General features: G+C 34.7%; 2 protein-coding genes across 2 annotated transcripts; one reads left to right on the top strand and one right to left on the bottom strand.

Annotated features, from left to right (window-relative positions):
- The first annotated feature begins 4,008 nt into the window (after positions 1-4,008).
- LOC110023065 (plasma membrane ATPase 1-like) lies at positions 4,009-16,550 on the top strand. Its single transcript, XM_020722282.1, is given in 23 exon segments — positions 4,009-4,444; positions 4,774-4,867; positions 5,641-5,760; positions 5,836-5,952; positions 6,768-6,905; positions 7,011-7,089; positions 7,092-7,141; positions 8,120-8,299; positions 8,398-8,604; positions 8,717-8,836; positions 9,029-9,148; positions 9,474-9,596; positions 10,355-10,459; positions 10,575-10,719; positions 11,402-11,566; positions 11,879-12,117; positions 12,337-12,369; positions 13,024-13,105; positions 13,216-13,376; positions 13,893-14,105; positions 14,803-14,985; positions 15,541-15,710; positions 16,259-16,550. Coding segments are annotated over 22 exon segments (2,910 nt in total). The 5' UTR covers positions 4,009-4,444; positions 4,774-4,807; the 3' UTR covers positions 16,359-16,550.
- A 156-nt stretch (positions 16,551-16,706) lies between these two features.
- LOC110023068 (3-isopropylmalate dehydratase small subunit 3-like) lies at positions 16,707-17,736 on the bottom strand. The gene has a single exon (XM_020722288.1). It carries the CDS (start codon positions 17,663-17,665, stop codon positions 16,907-16,909), a length of 759 nt encoding a protein of 252 aa, XP_020577947.1. The 5' UTR covers positions 17,666-17,736; the 3' UTR covers positions 16,707-16,906.
- Positions 17,737-19,118: the final 1,382 nt, after the last annotated feature.

Here is a 19,118-nt window from a genome sequence, read left to right on the forward strand (position 1 = left end):
AAGGTTGGTTGTAGTTGAAGGATACCAACACACCCCGAAATGATGGAAAATCATGGGCATCTTGACTTGGGGCATTATTCATTATGTAGTTTAGTTCACATATTTGGATTCCTTCTAGAGTCTAGCTTTGTTTCAAAACTAGGGTTTCACCTCTGTCTATGAATCCTTCCTACCTAATTAGGAATTTCTTCAAATGCAAAAAAAAATGATTAAACTGTCTAAACATATCCTGTCAATCCAGACCTTTGAACTTCAACTCTTAGTCAATATTTTGAAGCCTTAATCATTCAACTTGTTTAATCCCTTCCGACTCCACTAATACTGATTAATTTCAAACTCAACAATCACCACAAAAAATTCAATCATTTCGGTAAAAATTCCTCCCTGGATGGTTAAATCCCTTTGTTTGTGCATTTTCATGATATACTGACATTGAATTGTAAATCTCATCCATTTGACTTATTTCTTTAAAACTCTAAACTTGAATCCTTCTATCACCTTTTAAAGTCCAACCTTGCAAACTAAATAACATATGTCGTTAAATTAATCAAGATTTTTCTTTAAGTCTCACAGATTTGAAGATGTAATTAATTATGAGGGGGTTTACCCTTGTGCAAACACTAGACCTCAAAATAAAATAAACGTTATCTTACACTCATAAGATAAAAGAAAAATCTAGGTTATATAGACCCACAAATATTTTTATTATCAAAATGATTAATCCCGTTTTAAGGTATTATTTTCTCCCCTCAGGGTGATATATTATTCTTTAAATGTAGCGCTCGATCCTTTAGATACAAGTCCTTTTTGTTCTATGGTAAACACATCCACAAAATATCCCCCATCAAGACTTTTTCTAGTGACTCCTTCGTGGATCGTTCCTCTCTACATCTTTTATAATGACATATGCTATTATCTATCGGTAGTGTATGTACTCCTTAAGAATTCAAGCTACCCATCTTTCCATCAGGCTTTCCATTTATCACATTATGGAATTGGTCCACAAAGTTTACCCGTGCTATGATTCCCACCTCTCATCCTAAAACTTCATGTTTTTTTAACTACACATTTGAACCTTATTTAATTAGTAAAGCTTTAAGGATATGCTTTATCATCAGTTTTCTTTGATGAAAGTTTTGTCAAATTAAATCTAGTCTCAATTTCATTAAAAATTCAAAGATTCTACAAACGGCTTCCTGTTGACATATTCTTTGTATCTCATTACAGGAAAGATATCTACTAAACTCATATTCTCCCTTGTAAACGGAAGTAATCTGACCCTTAATCCAGGTCATCTAGACGTTGGGTCCCTGATCAAGATGGGAATTGACATTGATGGTATGAACTTTTCCATAATAGGCCCTTGAATCACCAATGATAAGGAACCCTTGATGAAATTTAACATCAATTATAAGGAAGATTTTTTCATTGAAAAAGCGAGCCATTGAGACTACCCATGTTGTGACGGCAACAGTTGCTGTTATTCCTTGGGCTATTCAATATTATGAAAAGATAGAAATCAGTAAGACTCCTGAAGTAATCAATGAACTGCTCAAATCCTCGATGTCTTCAAGATCGGTTCGTCTGATGAAGTGACTCTTACACTGACTAAAACTCAATGATGAAATCAAAATAGAAGGCTTCACAAAAGATTGCATGGGCTACAAAAGAAATGAATTTAGTTGACAAGGACATAGATGTGAACATGATTCACCCGAATTTTTTCCTTTCCTAAGTGGGAGTAGGTTTCATTCACTCTTTGCTGCACAAGTGGAGGAAATAGTTCATAAGATAGTTATGTCATCTCCACTTTTGTTCGAGTATAAAACTCCTAGTATAAGAAAGAGAAAATATCATGTAACTAGACTCCACAAAAAATTAGAAAGCATTGCAATGAAAGAAGGATCCTCTATTATTGAAATCCTTCGAGTTAAAGGAGGTGTTGTATCTCATAAAAATAAAGGGAAGATTTTGAGACATGGTGAAACTGCAAAATACAAAGATATAATGGGTCATGAATTTAGAGGGAACTCCTCTATACAAACTGATAAGCCTCACCCTCACTATCCCAAGCGCAGAAAGATAGATGACACTATATTAATCATGTCCAAACAATCAAGAAATGTTTTCACTTCATTGTCAATGTATCCCTTTCACCAATTATCACCTAAGGATCCTCCCTACATTTTAAAATATCTTCAAAACACATTGTAGACCAACCAAAAGACGAAATAATCAATGAATTGGAAGCCAATATAACACAACTCAAAAAAGAGGAAGAAAAATTCTTGTTGGGTGGGGGGTGGGGAGGGGAAGGGTGTCAACAACTCAAAAAAGAGGAAGAAAAATTCTTGTTGGGGGGAGGGGTCGAAACTAGCTCTTCTAAAAGAGAACGTCAAGATGATAACGAATCTGAGGATGTTATGATTGAGGAAGGTGTAACACTGGATGCATCCCAACTTCTTCCAAATCAACTAAGGCAAAAAGATGAACAGATAGAGAGGCTAGATAAAAAGATGGAAGAAATACTAACCTCAGCCCCTCAGTTTCGAAATAAAATTCCTGCTCTGGTGCAGGTGGAAGTGAAGAAATCTATAGTTGTACGTAAAATTGAAAGCCCAAAAATAACGAAAATTGAGGATGAAGCCACCAAGAAGAAGTCAGAGTTACCATTAAACCCTAAGGAAGATCTAAAGACCCTAATTGAACGACAAGTAAAAGAGGCCTTAGCCTAGGCTCAAGGTATTTCATCATTACCCATGGGAAGACCTTATTCGAAGGAATTTGATGTAGTGCAATATCAAAAGGGGTTTGTACCACAACCATTTCGGTGTTTGATGGAACTGACAACCGAAGACAACGCTTGGTGAACTTTCGTGCAAGTTGTTTTAATGCCTGGGGAAGCGACTTATTTCTATTCTATTTATCTGTTAATAGTTTTTCTAGAATTGCACTCGACCAGTACACAACATTACTAATAAATCAGTTAAAACTTTCTCCGAGCTCGAAGGATTATTCATAAAGAGGTTTATTGAAGCTCAACACTATATTATAGTTGTTAAATTAATGATTGAGAAACAAAAATCCGACAAACTTCTATTGGCTACATCCTAAGGTGGAGAATTCAAAGCCTGAAGTGTAAGGCTAAGTTACAAGAGCATCATGCTAAATAACATTCATGGGTTAATTGTCGTATTTTTAAAAGGGTTCACTATTAAGATATTCAAAAAATTGATCAATAACACAATCGGTTTACAAGAAGAAACTAAAAAACTATCATTTTTTAGTTGTGATGTCAAGCATAAATCTCATAAAACTTATGAGCTCTATGTGAATGATATGCATCTCTAATACCATAAACTTGATCTTTTTTTAGCCTGGATGGAGCCACATATTTAATATTTGTTGTACTTTTTTAAAGGCTCTTCTTAGATTTTTTGTCTTCTTCTTTTTGGATTGCTTCATTTTGTTTTTCTTGTTTATGGGTCTTATAAGATTCTCTATTTCAAAAACCTATACTTTTTTATAATCTTTGACTTTATCAATGAAATTTAGGGTAAGGTTTTTTTTTCTTCCCCAAAAGAGAATAAAAAGAAGGCATACATGTGTTCATAATATTTTCTCCTTCATCTGCTGCTCTCTCTTATAGGAATAAATATCCCATACGAACGTTCACACTTTCGAACGACCAACCAACGGCCGCCACGTGCCCGTAATAAGATTTATGATGATATGGGCCCATTGATTGGGAAAATATTTGCATACAGAATACACACAGCTCTACGTGCGTACCCCATTAAACCAACAATACCCCCATAATAACTTATGAATAACATCGAAATAGAACTCACGAAAATTATTGAAAAATTATTGGAGTTATTTATTGCTGAAATTAATACCTCAATAACCTCCCAATAACTCTTAATAACCCGAAAGCGGAGGTTATTATGCAGTTCTTATGCAAATATTTCCCCGATGATTAAGCATGCGAAGGTATGATATCCCGTCAAAATATTTTCTACTCTCATAGACGGTTATCACACACCCCTATACGAAACCCATTTGATTCTCTGACAATGTCTTCCCAATCCTTGCTCTGCCTGCTGGCAGAAAAGAAGGGCGCGTTATCCGAGCGCCTGCCTGCACTAATGGGGCTCCAAATGGTCATGCTTTCGTTACATCCGGTTTCTTTCGAAGTACAATCACCCACGCTCTCCATCTTTCTTTCTTTAAGCCGTCGCTATGCGGATTCCTGCGCTAAGTCAATCTAGTTCCTGGGATCTGTCTCAACCTCTCTGGAGAGTATCAGTATATATGTGTGCTGCATTGTTTTTCTACTTCTACCCCAAAAGAGGAAAGAGGAAGAAGAGGATCATTGAGAGGTGCGGATGATCTAGTGTTTGCGGCGGAGAATTTGGCTGTTTCCGGCTTATTTTAGCCGGAGGTATTATTTGTTTGAACCATTTTTTTCTATTGATAATTTGAGGGGATTGAAAAGGGGGTCAACCGTTACCTTTTACTTAATTTGAATAATCTCTGCATCAGCATTTTCAGTTGATTTTCTATTTTCTTCTCGGAAAATATGTAATTGATCGAAATAGAAGTAATTATGCCACAGAATTGTCTATGATATGTGATTAATTTTAATCTTTGAATTGACAAACCAGTAGAAATATGAACATATGATGACGAAGGGTTGTGGAAATGTCTTTCTCCTTGCTTTAAAGAATCTTATTACTGGCTGAATTTAAAAATTAATGTTGCTTCTTGCAGGTAAATCTACCTCAAGTGACTCTGTGTTGAGGACATGGAAGCTACTATGGATGATACTTCACTTGAAGCTATTAAACAGGAGGCTGTTGATTTGGTATACACCCTACTTTGTGGATTTGCTTTTTGAATTCAAACTTTTAAACCCATTGATTTATGAATAGAAACTAACAGATTGGCAGCTTGTTCTCTTTTCCTAACAAAACTATCTTATATCATAATTTCCCTTTCCCTTTAAGTGCTTGAATTAAGTTAATTTGCTTCATAATTAATTTGATTAACCTGGTAAAAATTTGGTATTTACTTGAATTGTTAGTGTGTGGAACAATTAATCAGTAAATATTCTTGTTGTTGAAGTCCACAAGAGAAAGTTTAATACTTTTTCTGCATTAATGTTGCTGTACTTATGATTTGGAGCAATTGTAGCTGTTTATGAAAGTATGTTGTTGGAAAAGATTTTTTTTATAAATTATTGTGGATGTTGTAAATATTTTTCTTGTGATAAAGTCGGATTGTTTTTCTCACAACTTCCATACCATAGCATATTTGTTTGTTAAAAAAAAAAATTCTTCTCATCTTAGAAATTTTTGTAAAGCAACCAAAAAAGTTTAGCCAAACAAAACTGTGCAATTTTCTAGAAAGCTAAGTTGTGAAAAGTTTCCTAAATGGACTTTTATTAATTAAAGCTCATCAAGCGTTTAGAATTTTGTTCTTTTGTAAATAAATTTTCATGCTTGAATGTATTGGCAATTTGATTGAATATTGAACAGACCATACTTCTTCATCCTACCATTAGCTAAAGCATGATGACTGAATAAATGTGAACCTGGTTTTACATGATAATATTCTCATGAAAGGTTTTTTTGGTAGGAAAATGTACCAGTTGAAGAGGTTTTTGAGCACTTGAAATGTACGAAGGAAGGTTTAAACTCTGATGGCGTTCAGAAGCGACTCGCTGTGTTTGGCCATAATAAGCTTGAAGAAAAGAATGTATAGCCTGATTCATTTGAGGTTTTCTGATGTCTCATGCCTTCATAATTATTATTTTAAATTTCATTTTTGCAGGAAAATAAAATTCTCAAGTTTTTGGGTTTTATGTGGAATCCATTATCTTGGGTCATGGAAGCTGCAGCTATCATTGCAATTGCTCTTGCACATGGAGGACGTGATTTACGAGGAGAGGTATTATTCGCGTATATAATACTAGTTGTTAAAAATGATGACTTTTACATGATTGAATGCTTGGATTCAATTCTTCTTTAGTTATTGCAGTAATTTAGGCACACAATTATCCCTATCCTTGTTAAGATACACATAAAAATGGAAAATAGTCCATGGCAAAATAAAAAATAATAGTTGAGGTTTTGATATTCTAGTAGAATCTATTAGCCAGCGGCATAAGATTTTGAATTGATCAGTGTTTATCCATTAATATTTTTGGCTTAGCTGGGGCTTTGTTGTTTCGCCTTCCTATCAATATTTATTAGAGCCTCAATAGGTTTATCTCAAGTGGATCTCAATAGCTTTGATTAGGGCTAAGTAATATTCAAAAATGGTGTCTTCAACACAAGTTTCATGTGGTGGAATGAGATTTTAGTTCATGACATTAACGGTGTTGAAAAGACTTCATGTCAATGAGAATGATGTTTGTTATGTTAGGACTCTCAAATAACGAGGGATTATTAAGATACACATTAGGAGAAAGTAGTTCCAAATATAATTAATAGTTGAGTTTTTATACTTTCTTAAGGAGAGGAAGGAGATTGTGTGAGAGAGAGTGAGAAAGGGAGGGAGAGGAATGCGTGTAAAGACTGTAAATCTTTCTGCTTTCTGATTATTCTTCTATATTGCCCTTCATTTTTCTCACAAAGCTATGCATGGCTTCGGCCTTCTCACAGTGGGCAGTTTTATTGAGATGAATTCTTTTCTTGCAACATGAGAATCTTATCTTGCATTTTATTTTGTTTTTCTTCTCAAGCAATTCTTACTTCTTGCAGAAGAGAGAAATTGATTACCATGACTTTGTTGGAATTTTGATTCTACTCATCATTAATTCGACAATCAGTTTCATCGAAGAAAATAATGCTGGTAATGCTGCTGCTGCACTAATGTCTCGACTGGCCCCAAAAGCCAAGGTCTTTCTTCTGACCTTTTGTTTTTCAGAGGAAAATTCTTCATTTCATAACTGCCAGCTTATTATCGCTGTACAATTTCTTATTGTTGCATCCAAATTTGTTCAGGTTCTACGAGATGATAAATGGAGCGAGATAGATGCTTCACTTTTGGTTCCAGGTGATATAATCAGTATTAAACTTGGTGACATCCTGCTGATGGACGTCTTCTTCAAGGAGATCCTCTGAAAATTGATCAGGTATGTAAATACATAGAATTAAGTGGTATGCATGTAGATCTTCCTATTTAAGAATAACATGGCAAACACAGTTACTTCTAACTACATACATACATACATATGCAAGCACACACACGAACAAACAACAATGCTTATCACATCCACAAATTTGATGAAATTTTCAACACATTTTCTCATTTAGCATCTCATATTTTAGAATAACTTGGTGCATTAGTTGTTTGTGAGTCATCTTCACATCTTCTATGACATTCAATATGAGATGTTGAAAATGTGCAATTTAAGTGGGTTTAAAGTGCATTTCTCATGAAAAAATAGAACCCACAAACTTAATATATGAAGTAGAATTGTTCAATTGGCTTTATGGTCACATCCTCATCTTAATTAGCCTTATACCAAGTATATATGGTTAACTCTATGAATACTCCTCTCCATTCATTTCTATTTGGCTGAATGAGGTGTCAACTCTATTGTATATAAATATTTTTCACTTATAGCGTTGTTGATTTCGTTTCATCCTCACTTCCTAATCTATTACATCAGTTCTTCTTACCCATCTTTTTAATGCATCTCCTACCATCCCTTGCATATGCTGAAATTACCTAATCCTATTTTCTAGTACCTTATCATTCCAAGTCTTCCTCACATTTATCTTAACATTCTCCTTCCTAACTCGGCTGTCCACAATTTTTTTTTTCTTGGCACGTAACATTCTCCTTCCTAACTCGGCTATCGATTATATCTGAGTTAATTGCAGTTTATAATATTTACATAGAATAACCTGCATCCAAAAAATAATTGGAATGATGAAGATATTTAGTTTGTACATGTACCACAAAGATACACCTATCTTGTGCAATTTATCAATTGGTTATATACTCCAACTTTGCATGCTTATGATTGCTGGTATATGTGTAAATTCCTATAGAAATTCCTACTTAGGCATGATAAAATGATTGTCGCACTTTTGTGAATTTCCAGTCTGCTCTTACGGGAGAATCCCTGCCGGTAACTAAGTACCCCGGTGATGCTGTATACTCAGGCTCAACTTGCAAGCAAGGAGAAATAGAAGCAGTAGTAATTGCTACTGGAGTCCATACTTTCTTTGGCAAAGCAGCTCATCTTGTGGATTCCACTACACATGTTGGTCATTTTCAGAAGGTATCTGCTGTTCCTAGAAACATTTTATTACACATTTCGTTCTGAACTTATATTTTTTATTGCTTGTATTGGGCCTTTACTTATTTCTCGTGATGCAGGTTTTAGCCGCCATAGGGAACTTCTGTATATGCTCGATTGCTTTTGGAATTGTTATTGATATAATAGTGATGTGTGGAGTGCATGAAAGGAAGTATAGAACTGTTGTTGATAATATTCTTGTTTTGCTTATTGGTGGCATCCCGATTGCCATGCCTACAGTCCTTTCCGTCACAATGGCTATTGGATCACATCGTTTGTCTCAACAGGTTTACAATTTACATGCGTTTACACTTTTTTTTTTAATTCCCCAACATCATGGTTATATGTTGAAAACAGTTTGTAGATTGAGGACTTTATTGTGGTTCTTCAATTTTGTAGGGTGCCATAACAAAAAGGATGACTGCTATAGAAGAAATGGCTGGGATGGATGTTCTTTGCAGTGATAAAACAGGAACCTTAACTCTTAACAAGCTCACTGTCGATAAGAATTTGATTGAGGTCATATTTCTTATAATTCATACGATAAACTTGTCAATTCACTTTAAATTTTCATGTACTCTACTTATTGCTTCATCAAATAGAATGCTAACTAACAGATCTTCTTCTTTGAATCTACATGCAGCTAAATTTTGTTCTTTTTTTATTATTTTTTGTGGCTAATAGGTTAGCATTGATCAAATATTGTTGCAGGTCTTTGCCAAAGGTTATGACAAGGATTTAGTAGTTTTAATGGCTGCAAGGGCATCAAGGCTTGAGAATCAGGACGCTATTGATGCCGCAATTATATCCATGTTGCCAGACCTGAAAGAGGTAAAATGAGTTTGAACTTTATGTTGAGGTTCCTGCAGCTTATTGCATGTTGCGTAGTTTTGTTTGTGAAATATTTATTCTCATCCTTATTAGATTTATTCCAACCATTGGGGTTGGTTTTATGAATCCATATGCTTCATTTGTTTTTATCGAGTGATATTGGAGCTGATAAATTCATTCTTCTCAAATCATTTTGAAAATTTTTTATCTATTTTACATCATATCTATCCTTCTACTTTTAATCCTCTTAACACTAATTGTATCTACTTTTCTCATTTATATTGGTTTGAATGATGCTTCTCACTCTATTTTCTAATTACTATAGGCACGTGGTGGTATTCAAGAGGTTCACTTCCTTCCTTTCAACCCGACTGACAAGAGAACGGCTCTCACATACTTAGATGCTGATGGTAAAATGCATAGGACAAGCAAAGGTGCACCAGAGCAGGTATATATTTTTTTCACATTTTATCAGATTTAAGCATATATAGATATTTTTTGAAGATCTGTTGGAATCCATCATTATTTTTGTTTATTTTACATGACGAGTACTTTTAGTACTTGGGTAATATAGTCCTTGTAAATTTTTAAAGGGTTAAATTCCGAAATATTCCCCCAAGCATTCAAGTGTGACCATCAGTCCCAAAGTTTTACAGTGCTCCAATTTAGTTGTCTGACCATTGACATTTGATTCCAGTTGGTCCTTTAGGGAATAAATGAGTAAAGTGTCAAAATAGTTTCTTCACTATTTCCATGGGGCCATTTTATTTTGTTAGTCTATGGAAGTGTCAAATTAGTCCCGAAATTCTTTTAAAATTGGCTAAAATAATCCTCTTTGGGGACTTTTTAGCCCTCATTAAAAAGCATGAGGACTAGATTGACACTTTAGTAGGCTCTGGAGCTAAAATAAACCCCTATGAACACTTCTTGGGAATAAATTGAGATCAGTTTTTACTTGTCGGTGGACTAAATTAGATCAGTGTGAAACTCGGGGACTAAATTAATCATATCTGAATTGTCAGGGACTATTTTGGGTTTTATTCTAATTTTTAATTATTTTTCTGTATGCAAACGGCAATAGTATTTTTAGGATTTCAAGGAAGACAAATTTTATTTTCTGCAACAAAAGAAGATTGTTTGAACTACAGAAGTACCAGAATTAAGCTCTCACCATGCCCACTAAATTAAAAATCTAAACTTCCGCAGATTCTGAATCTTTCATGGAACAAGTCAGAAATTGAAAACAAAGTGCATGCGATTATTGACAAATTTGCTGAAAGAGGGCTTCGTTCGCTTGCTGTTGCCTATCAGGTTAGTCGTTAGCTTATCTTCATGAGTTTATCAACTGAATTTTCTGTTGTAGATTGGGTTTATTTTTCTATGTTCATTGTTGACTGGAGCTGTTATTTTCCACTTTGTTGTTTAGGCTGTACCTGCTGGTTCAAAGGATTCTCCTGGGGGACCATGGGAGTTTGTTGGACTTCTCCCACTGTTTGATCCTCCTCGCCATGATAGTGCTGAAACGATTCGAAGGGCTCTGAATCTGGGAGTTAGCGTCAAGATGATCACAGGTTTGTCTCTTATGTCTTTTTATGCTTGCTATTTGGATCTTGTGACATGTATGTAGCCTAAAATGACCTGTTCATTGTGAAATCTAAGATGAACTAATAGAATATTTATTAATAATAGATCATGCGTACATTCAATTGAATCATCGGTTTCGTTTTTTTATACTTTTTAACCTTTGCTGGTGTGATTTTCTTTTCAGAAATATATTTTACTGTGACCATTTGTGCAAAATCTTGTCTACATTATTTTTTTCTAAATTTAAACCTGATACTACAATTATGCTTTGAATTGAAATCTAGCAAAGTGTCAAAATAGTTCTAGACTATTTAATTGAGGTCATTTTAAGCTCGGTGTTTATAAAGGTGTCAAATTAGTCCTTGGTCTCTTTAATTAGGGCTATGATAGTCCTCATTTGGGACTATTTCAGCCCATATGCAAAGAGTTTGGGGATTAAACTGACACTTAGATAATTTATGGGATTAAAATGGCCCTCTCAGGGGACCATTCTGACAATTTTCTTAATTGAAATCTATAGCATACTACACGCTTGAATGTGATGGTATACTTTTTTTACATGGTTGACCATATTTTCTCATTATGGAGAATGTATATAGTCTTTTTATAGTAATCATGAAACCTGTCTTGTGGTTTTCTTCTAACTTTTGTAAATATGAAATTATGTAGGTGATCAGTTGGCCATTGCCAAGGAAACCGGTCGAAGGCTTGGAATGGGCACGAATATGTACCCATCATCATCTTTATTAGGCGAGACTAAGGATCAAGATGCTGTTGGTCTTCCTATTGATGAGCTCATCGAACAGGCTGATGGTTTTGCTGGAGTTTTTCCAGGTAAATTTGTTTTTATTCAAGAAAAGTGTCAAGATAATCCCTCGATTCCTTACAAGGGTCATCCTAGTCTCAGATTATATTAAAGTGACGATTTAGTCCCCTGGCTCTTTTAATATGGGATGAAATAAGCCTTTTGTGAGGACTATTTTAGCCCCCATTTAAAGAGCGGAGGACTAATTTGAAATTTTTATAGATTTCTGCTAAAATGATCCAATATAAATAGTCAAGGGAACAATTTGGCATTTTACTCATTATCTTTATAACTCGTGTGTATTGGACAACACTTCTAAATCTATTTTTCTCATATTTTAGAGCACAAGTATGAAATTGTGAGGAAACTTCAGGCTAGGAAGCATATCTGTGGGATGACTGGTGATGGTGTCAACGACGCACCTGCACTTAAAAAGGCAGATATAGGTATTGCTGTAGCTGATTCCACTGATGCTGCGCGGAGTGCTTCAGACATAGTTCTTACGGAACCTGGGTTAAGCGTAATAATTAGTGCTGTTTTAACAAGTCGTGCAATTTTTCAGAGGATGAAGAACTATACGGTATATAAGTTTTCTAAAATATTATGTTTCCTTCCGCACTTAAGGGCCAGTCAAAATTAAAAAATACTGGGTATATTTTAAATTATATCTTTGCTTCCATTGAATGTTATAATAGAAAGAATAACATTGTTATCTCATTTCAATTTGTACTTCATAGAGAATTATATCTATGCTGAACGTGCTGATGCCGACTGATGATGCATTACCTTTATTTTTCAGATATATGCTGTTTCAATCACCGTCCGTATTGTGGTGAGCAGCTAATAATTCGTTTTCATTTTTTTGTTTTATATGTTGTATTTTTTTCATTGTTATAACTGAACTTATTTAAAAGATCATTTAGTTGAAAAATCTTCTACAATTGTTAAAATTTCTATTATATAATAAAACTAGGAAGATGAAGCAAAGAAATGACAATAGATGAATGGTGAGAATAGAATCTATTGAAGATAAGCCAATGAAAATGGAGATTTGAGCATTTAAAATGGTGGATACATGTTGCTGCACTAAGGCAAGTAAAATATTTATATGGAATATTAGGAATAAAAATGGTAGGTTGTACCAAACTAGCAGAACTAGAACTATGGAAAAATTTGCTCAAAATATCGTTAACTTGTGTAACTTTCATACGAATGAATAGGAAACCCTAGTTTAGTTGGGGGTAAGGGAGTGGATACAAATAAAATTAAACATTGCACATTATGAAATTCATTTATGTGAATATTAAGCAAATTAAAGAGAGGAAATACAATTATAGAAAAAGTCTCTTATCGTTGACATATTCATTTTCTAATGAATGTGCTTTATTTTTTTAGCTTAAACAAGCCCAATTGGCCTTATAGAGAAGTAACTGATATTTAAGCACAATTAACAATATGTTGACATGTTTACTTTCAATGTTAACAGATTGGATTTATGCTGCTGAACGTCTTCTGGAAATTTGATTTTCCTCCATTCATGGTTCTTGTAATTGCAATTCTGAATGATGGTTTGTATCAAATTTGTGTCTCGTTTCCATAATTTCTCTTTTCATGTTATCGTGCTTTTTTTATTATTATTATTAATTTTTCTCCTAATCGTGCATTATTCCATTGCCAGGAACCATCATGACTATTTCCAAGGACAGGGTCCGACCTTCACCGCTACCTGATAAGTGGAACCTCACCGAAATTTTTGCAACTGGATTGGCTCTTGGAATCTATCTTGGTCTCAGCACTGTTCTATTCTATTATGCAGCTCATCAGACCGACTTTTTTGAGGTAAACATGGTTCTAAATGCATTCACTGATCTCAGATTTTTTTTAAGGAAATATACATATATAACACACAATTCTTATGTTTTTACATATCTAGTACCTAAACTTTGATGTTTAAATTTATAATACGTTGGTGCTATAAATCTATGCATGAGAAGGTGTATTTCACTTTTTAAAAAGTTAATAATAGTGATATTTTTTATGTGATGTTAAATATATGAGTCGCTTGCATGTAAATATCAAAGTTTAGGCGCTAGATATGTAAATTTATAAGATTTATATGGTATGCATGTAAATGCCCCCTTTTTTTCCGAACGAGGGATTTTCCAAAACATAATTTTGAAGTATTCATATATTATAGTTCAATTTACAGAAAGTTAGTATGTAAGAACTCCTTACACCCTTTATTTTCTTGATGATTGGGGTTTAATAGCCAGATAAATCATACACTGAAAGTTAAGCATGAATCATACAGGAAACCATCTGTGGATACTGATCTAATTGCTACCTTTTATGCAGAAAATATTCAAGGTGAAGAACTTCAACAAGAACAATATAAACCCACAAGATAACTCCGCTCTCTTCTATAATTCGCAAGAGTTGGCTTCGGCTGTATACCTACAAGTCAGCACCATTAGCCAGGCTTTAATCTTCGTGACGCGCTCCAGAAGTTGGTCTTTCTTGGAAAGACCTGGTCTTCTTCTCGTCGCCGCATTTTTTATCGCTCAACTGGTCAGTGCGCCATCTTGCTTTTTATAGTTTGGAGAATTAGGCCTTGTCTGGGTTTAATTTATTTTCCCCTTTCCATTTAAAAATAAATAAAAATATTTTTGAGAACACAACATAATTTTTAGGTATTTCAAATATTTTTAAAAACAATCATATCTTAATCAAACATAACAAATATGTTTTATTTTAAATCAAAACATAAACAAAACAAAATACAAATAAAGAATAGGAAATAGAAAACAAAAAACAAAAGTGATCCCACACAGCCCCTTAGTTTCCTATTATGTGCAAGGTTAATATGTTCTTTAAAACTTTGTTCGGAATTGTGCAAAAGCAAACTTTTCCTTAACATACTTCAGATTTAGTTGATTTTGAACTATATAACTAGTAATTCTAACACAAATAACGTTGCTATCTTTGAAGCTCTCGGAGTGCTCATATTGTGGCTCCATGTGTTGATGCCATTCTTTATTGTCACATCCTTAAAAATCATTTTTTTATGAATATCTTTCTTATTTTTATGAAACCAATCATTATTTCTAGATGAAAATGCAATAAATTTATTGCAACATTTGGAGAAAAACAGTGTCTTGGAAATTTGGACATGTTTCCGTGAAGAAATTTTTGCTTTATGATATTCTCAAAATGTATCTCAGGATTTAAGCCATATTAAAAATGGCACTTTGATTCATTGATGTAGATTGCGAGTGTGTTAACTGCCGTTGCTGACTGGGACTTCGCCGGAATCAGAGGAATTGGTTGGGGTTGGACAGGAGTTATCTGGATTTATAATATTGTTGTCTACTTACTGCTTGATCCAATCAAAATTGGAGTTCGATATGCCATGAGTGGGAGAGCCTGGAACTTGGTCCTGGATAATAAGGTAACCAAACATCAGAGTTTTCATGCATGAATCTTATTAATACTTATTTTTAGATAGATTTACATACATACCACTCATTTCCTAAGTATTTACATATCTATCACCCAAACTTCAATTTTTACATATATGCCACATTATGAGAGAGTGTCAAAATAATTCTCTAATTCTTTTCAAGGGGTTCATTTTAATCCCAAAATCTATAAAAGTGTCAATTTAGTCTCCAAAACTTTTTAATATGGGCTAAAATAGGGACGGCTATTTTAGTCCAACTAAAAGAGTCTTTTGATTAATTTAGCACTTTTAATAACTCCAAAACTAAAATGGCTCCATGTAAATATTCTTCACCGCATCACCTATGCATGAAAATATGTGTTTCACTTTTTAAAAGTAAAAAATAGTTATATTTTTTTATATGATATGAAAGCTTTGGTTGGTGCAAATGTAAGAAAGTAAAGTTTAGGTGTTAGATATGTAAAAACATAAGAATTGAGTGGTATGAATGTAAATGCCCCCTTTTTTTATTGTGATCTTTATGCCTACATTTGAATTTCTCAGATGGCCTTCACAAGAAAGAACGACTTTGGTCGCGAAGCTCGTAAAGCCGCATGGGCTCTTGAGCAGCGTACGCTTCATGGCCTTCAGACTGCAGAACCAAAGTTCTCCCGTACATTCTCTGATATTAATCAGATGGCTGAAGAAGCCAGAAAACGTGCAGAGATAGAGAGGTGAGTTTTACAGTTGAAATTAGAGTAACTTAACAAAATAATCTGGATTTATTAAAAGAAAAAGTAATCAAAATCATCCCCTAATTCTTTGTTGATGATCATTTTAATCCTAAATTTTATAAAAAAATGTAAATGCAGCCCCCGTGCCTTGTCATATGCGATTATTTTTGCGCTCATGTCTAGGAGGAATTATTGCGTGCGGACACCGCATGCATCTCTGCATGCGGTGTTCAATCCTGGCCGTAGTCAGGATTATTTCTATCTTTTTTATATAAAAAAATTTTTTAGGTGGGGCCCACCGAAATACATCGGGACCGTAGATCAGGTGATCTACAGTCCGATCCGTATGGAATAATTTTTCCATGTCTAGAGACTAATTTTGCCATTTTGCTCATTTATTAGTTATGTAGTTTTCTGAGCCATTCAATTTAGTTTCTGAACTTATCAAATATGAACCAATTTTATCTTATTGTTAACTTAAATCAGTTTCTTTGTTTGAAATTTTGTAATGTGAATTTTGTTAACTTATTCTTTTATCACTAATGCAGGTTGAGGGAGCTGTCAACGTTGAAAGCGAAGGTGGAAACTGCGGCCAAATTGAAGGGCTTAGACATTGATGATAACTACAACCAGCACTACACTCTGTGATTGATGGAATGTTGAAGAACATTCTTTGCTTGTTTTAGATGTTTTCATGTATTGTTTTAAGTTGTGTGATTTTTTGTTTTTTTTCATATAAGAATTCTATTATTGTTTTTTTCTTATCTTTTTTAATAAATAAATTAAAGTATTTGTTATATGTAGAGCTAAAGTTCTGGTAGATAAAGTTTGTAAATTGAATTTGTATGAAAGTTTTCTTGGCTGCAATTGAGTAATTGTTATCTTTCATGTTTGGGTGATGAGCTCATCAATTAATAATCATAAAATCAATTCAAAAGAAACTTAGAAGATTTTTAAACTTTTGATAAAAAGGTATGATAAATATGGCTTTTATTTCATAGATTGTTGACATACTTTGCTGGCAATTTTATTTTTTAAAACTCTATTAATCAAACCTCAAGCCATCCAACTCAATAATTCAAGACCTCTAAAAGAACACCAACAACCACTTCATCAACTCAAAAGCAATCTCTAGAGTCCGAAGATGTTACAGAACATGGATTATTCCCACACACACACACACAAAAATATAACTTTTAAGCAGCCGTGGAAGCAATCATTCCCGTTTTTCTCGCATAAGCAAAAATCCCTCCCGCCTCAATCACCGGGCCGGCATCCCCAATCGGCTTCAGCTTATATTCTTTCCCCTTAGTGTGGTTAATCAAGCGGTTACCTGCAAGATCAACAGTCACAGTATCCCCAGTAGAGCACTCCTTCCAGATCCCGACCTCCTCCGTCTCCAAAGGGTAGACCTCACCGGTGGCCACGCAGTTCCTGAAGAAGATCCGCGCATAGCTCTCCGCCACGACGACGCGTGCACCGGAGGCTCCGATCGCAACAGGAGCGTGCTCGCGGGAGGACCCGCATCCGAAGTTGTCGCCCCCGATGACGACCGAGAAACGAGTGGAGTTGTCGCCGGGGTTGACAAATGGAACGGGGTATGACGCAGTCGGGAGGCCGACGAAAGCAAGGGAGCCGAGCTTGCGGTACTCGTCGGGCTTGGATGGGACGAGAGTGAGGTGTTCGGCGGGGATGATTTGATCGGTATCAATGTTGTCGCCGACAACGTAGCAGAGTCCGTGGAATGTTTTGATGGGGCTGGAGGAGGTGGGGTTATTGTCGGCGGCGGCGAATAGAGGGGCGATGAGGGATCTTCTAGGAGTTAGGGTTAGGGTTTTGAGAGGAGAGGGAAGAGTTGGGATTTGGAGGTTGGAGATCCAGTGGCGACAAGGAAAGACGGGAGTTTTAACGAGATGAGAGAAGTGTACAGACTTGGAAGGCGTTGTTGTCGCCATTGCTACGGATTAGATGCGAGAGAGAACGGCAGTCTGTTTCTTCTTATGGGAGCGTCGACTTCTTCGGTTTACTTGTCACAATTTTTATTTTGGATTATTTATTTATTTATTTAGAAAATGAGTGTGAAGTTCATCTTTATTTTTTTTAAATGGAAGTACCTCCAACATGATAAAAATACATGTCAGCCGCCTAATCATAAATCTTTCAAAGCCATTTTTCCATAATTTACAATATTATTTGCATATATTAACCCCCGCTACCCTTTCGATTGATAAAGATCGATCGTCAAACAAATTTCGGTTCAATCAGTTCTTGACCCGAAGGAGTGTTCCTCATCAATTGTTCTGCGTTGATGGTTGTCTTGAAAGACTTCCGTTACTCTCCTTATGTCGATCACTTAGGCGAGCGATTTCCGTCACCGCTTGTCTAGAAACAATTGTTTATTGCTTCACCCCATTAGTCATGCTTCCTTCTCGGATCGCTCATCTGCTTTGAGATGCATGCAAACACATTTTTATTTGGACATACAACAAGTCTCAAATACATCATGCATTCACAAAACAAGGAGCAAAATGATATATTAAACAATTAAACATTAAGAAAAAACATGTGGACATAACAGCAAAAGCAAAACAAAATTGAAAAAAAAAAAAGACACATAATCAATATAAGAAGAATCATGCAACAGAAAAAACTTAAGAGTATAAGAAAACGAAATGAGATCATCAAAATAAAACTAACAATTAGCAAAACAACAATGAGAAAACAACACTTCATAAAAAAGAAAATAGTAACCACAGTTAAAAAAAAAGAAACAACGAAGTACAGAAAAATGAACAAAAGGAAACAGCAGAGAATTATAGATAAGAAGGAAGAAAAAACATGAAAAACCTATAAAAGAACCTAGGAAAATTTTGACAAAGAAATGTGCTGCCCGAGGGGACTAAGGTCATATGGTTTGCTTTGTTTATGATATGTTGTTGATATGTTGTTGTGCTTTGCCTATATTACAGTGCTAACATCTATTTTTTTTTTTAGATTCCTGAAGATGCCTTGCACGCCCAAACCACAATGATAAATGAAGAATCATCTATTTTTTTTTAGAAAACAGAGCTCGTCTTTGTTTAGGGTTTGAGGTGACCTTGTTGGCCTCGTCATGGGAATAGCTTCTCCAAGAATTTTTCGATGACTCTTTCCTTCTAACATAGGTCTTTGCATTCTATTCTAGAAAAAAATATTCCATGTGGATAGCGTATCCGATCTATATCGTTCATCACAGCAAACATGTATTTCGGTTGACCCCATTTTTAATTTTTTTATTAAATGATAGACAATGGAGATCGGACAGTGTATGCATTTCTGCATATGTTTAGGGTAATAATTTTTCTACATTATAAAACTTGTATAACTTAAATCAAATATTAATATAAATCCCAATCATAAGATATAATA

The sequence above is a fragment of the Phalaenopsis equestris genome, unplaced genomic scaffold (genome assembly GCF_001263595.1).
Source record: "Phalaenopsis equestris unplaced genomic scaffold, ASM126359v1 Scaffold000209, whole genome shotgun sequence".
NCBI classification, from domain to species: domain Eukaryota; kingdom Viridiplantae; phylum Streptophyta; class Magnoliopsida; order Asparagales; family Orchidaceae; genus Phalaenopsis; species Phalaenopsis equestris.

What these genes read in the sequence shown, in the direction of transcription:
- LOC110023068 (XM_020722288.1), bottom strand. Translation starts at nt 17,665, where the DNA reads ATGGCGACAACAACGCCTTCCAAGTCTGTACACTTCTCTCATCTCGTT.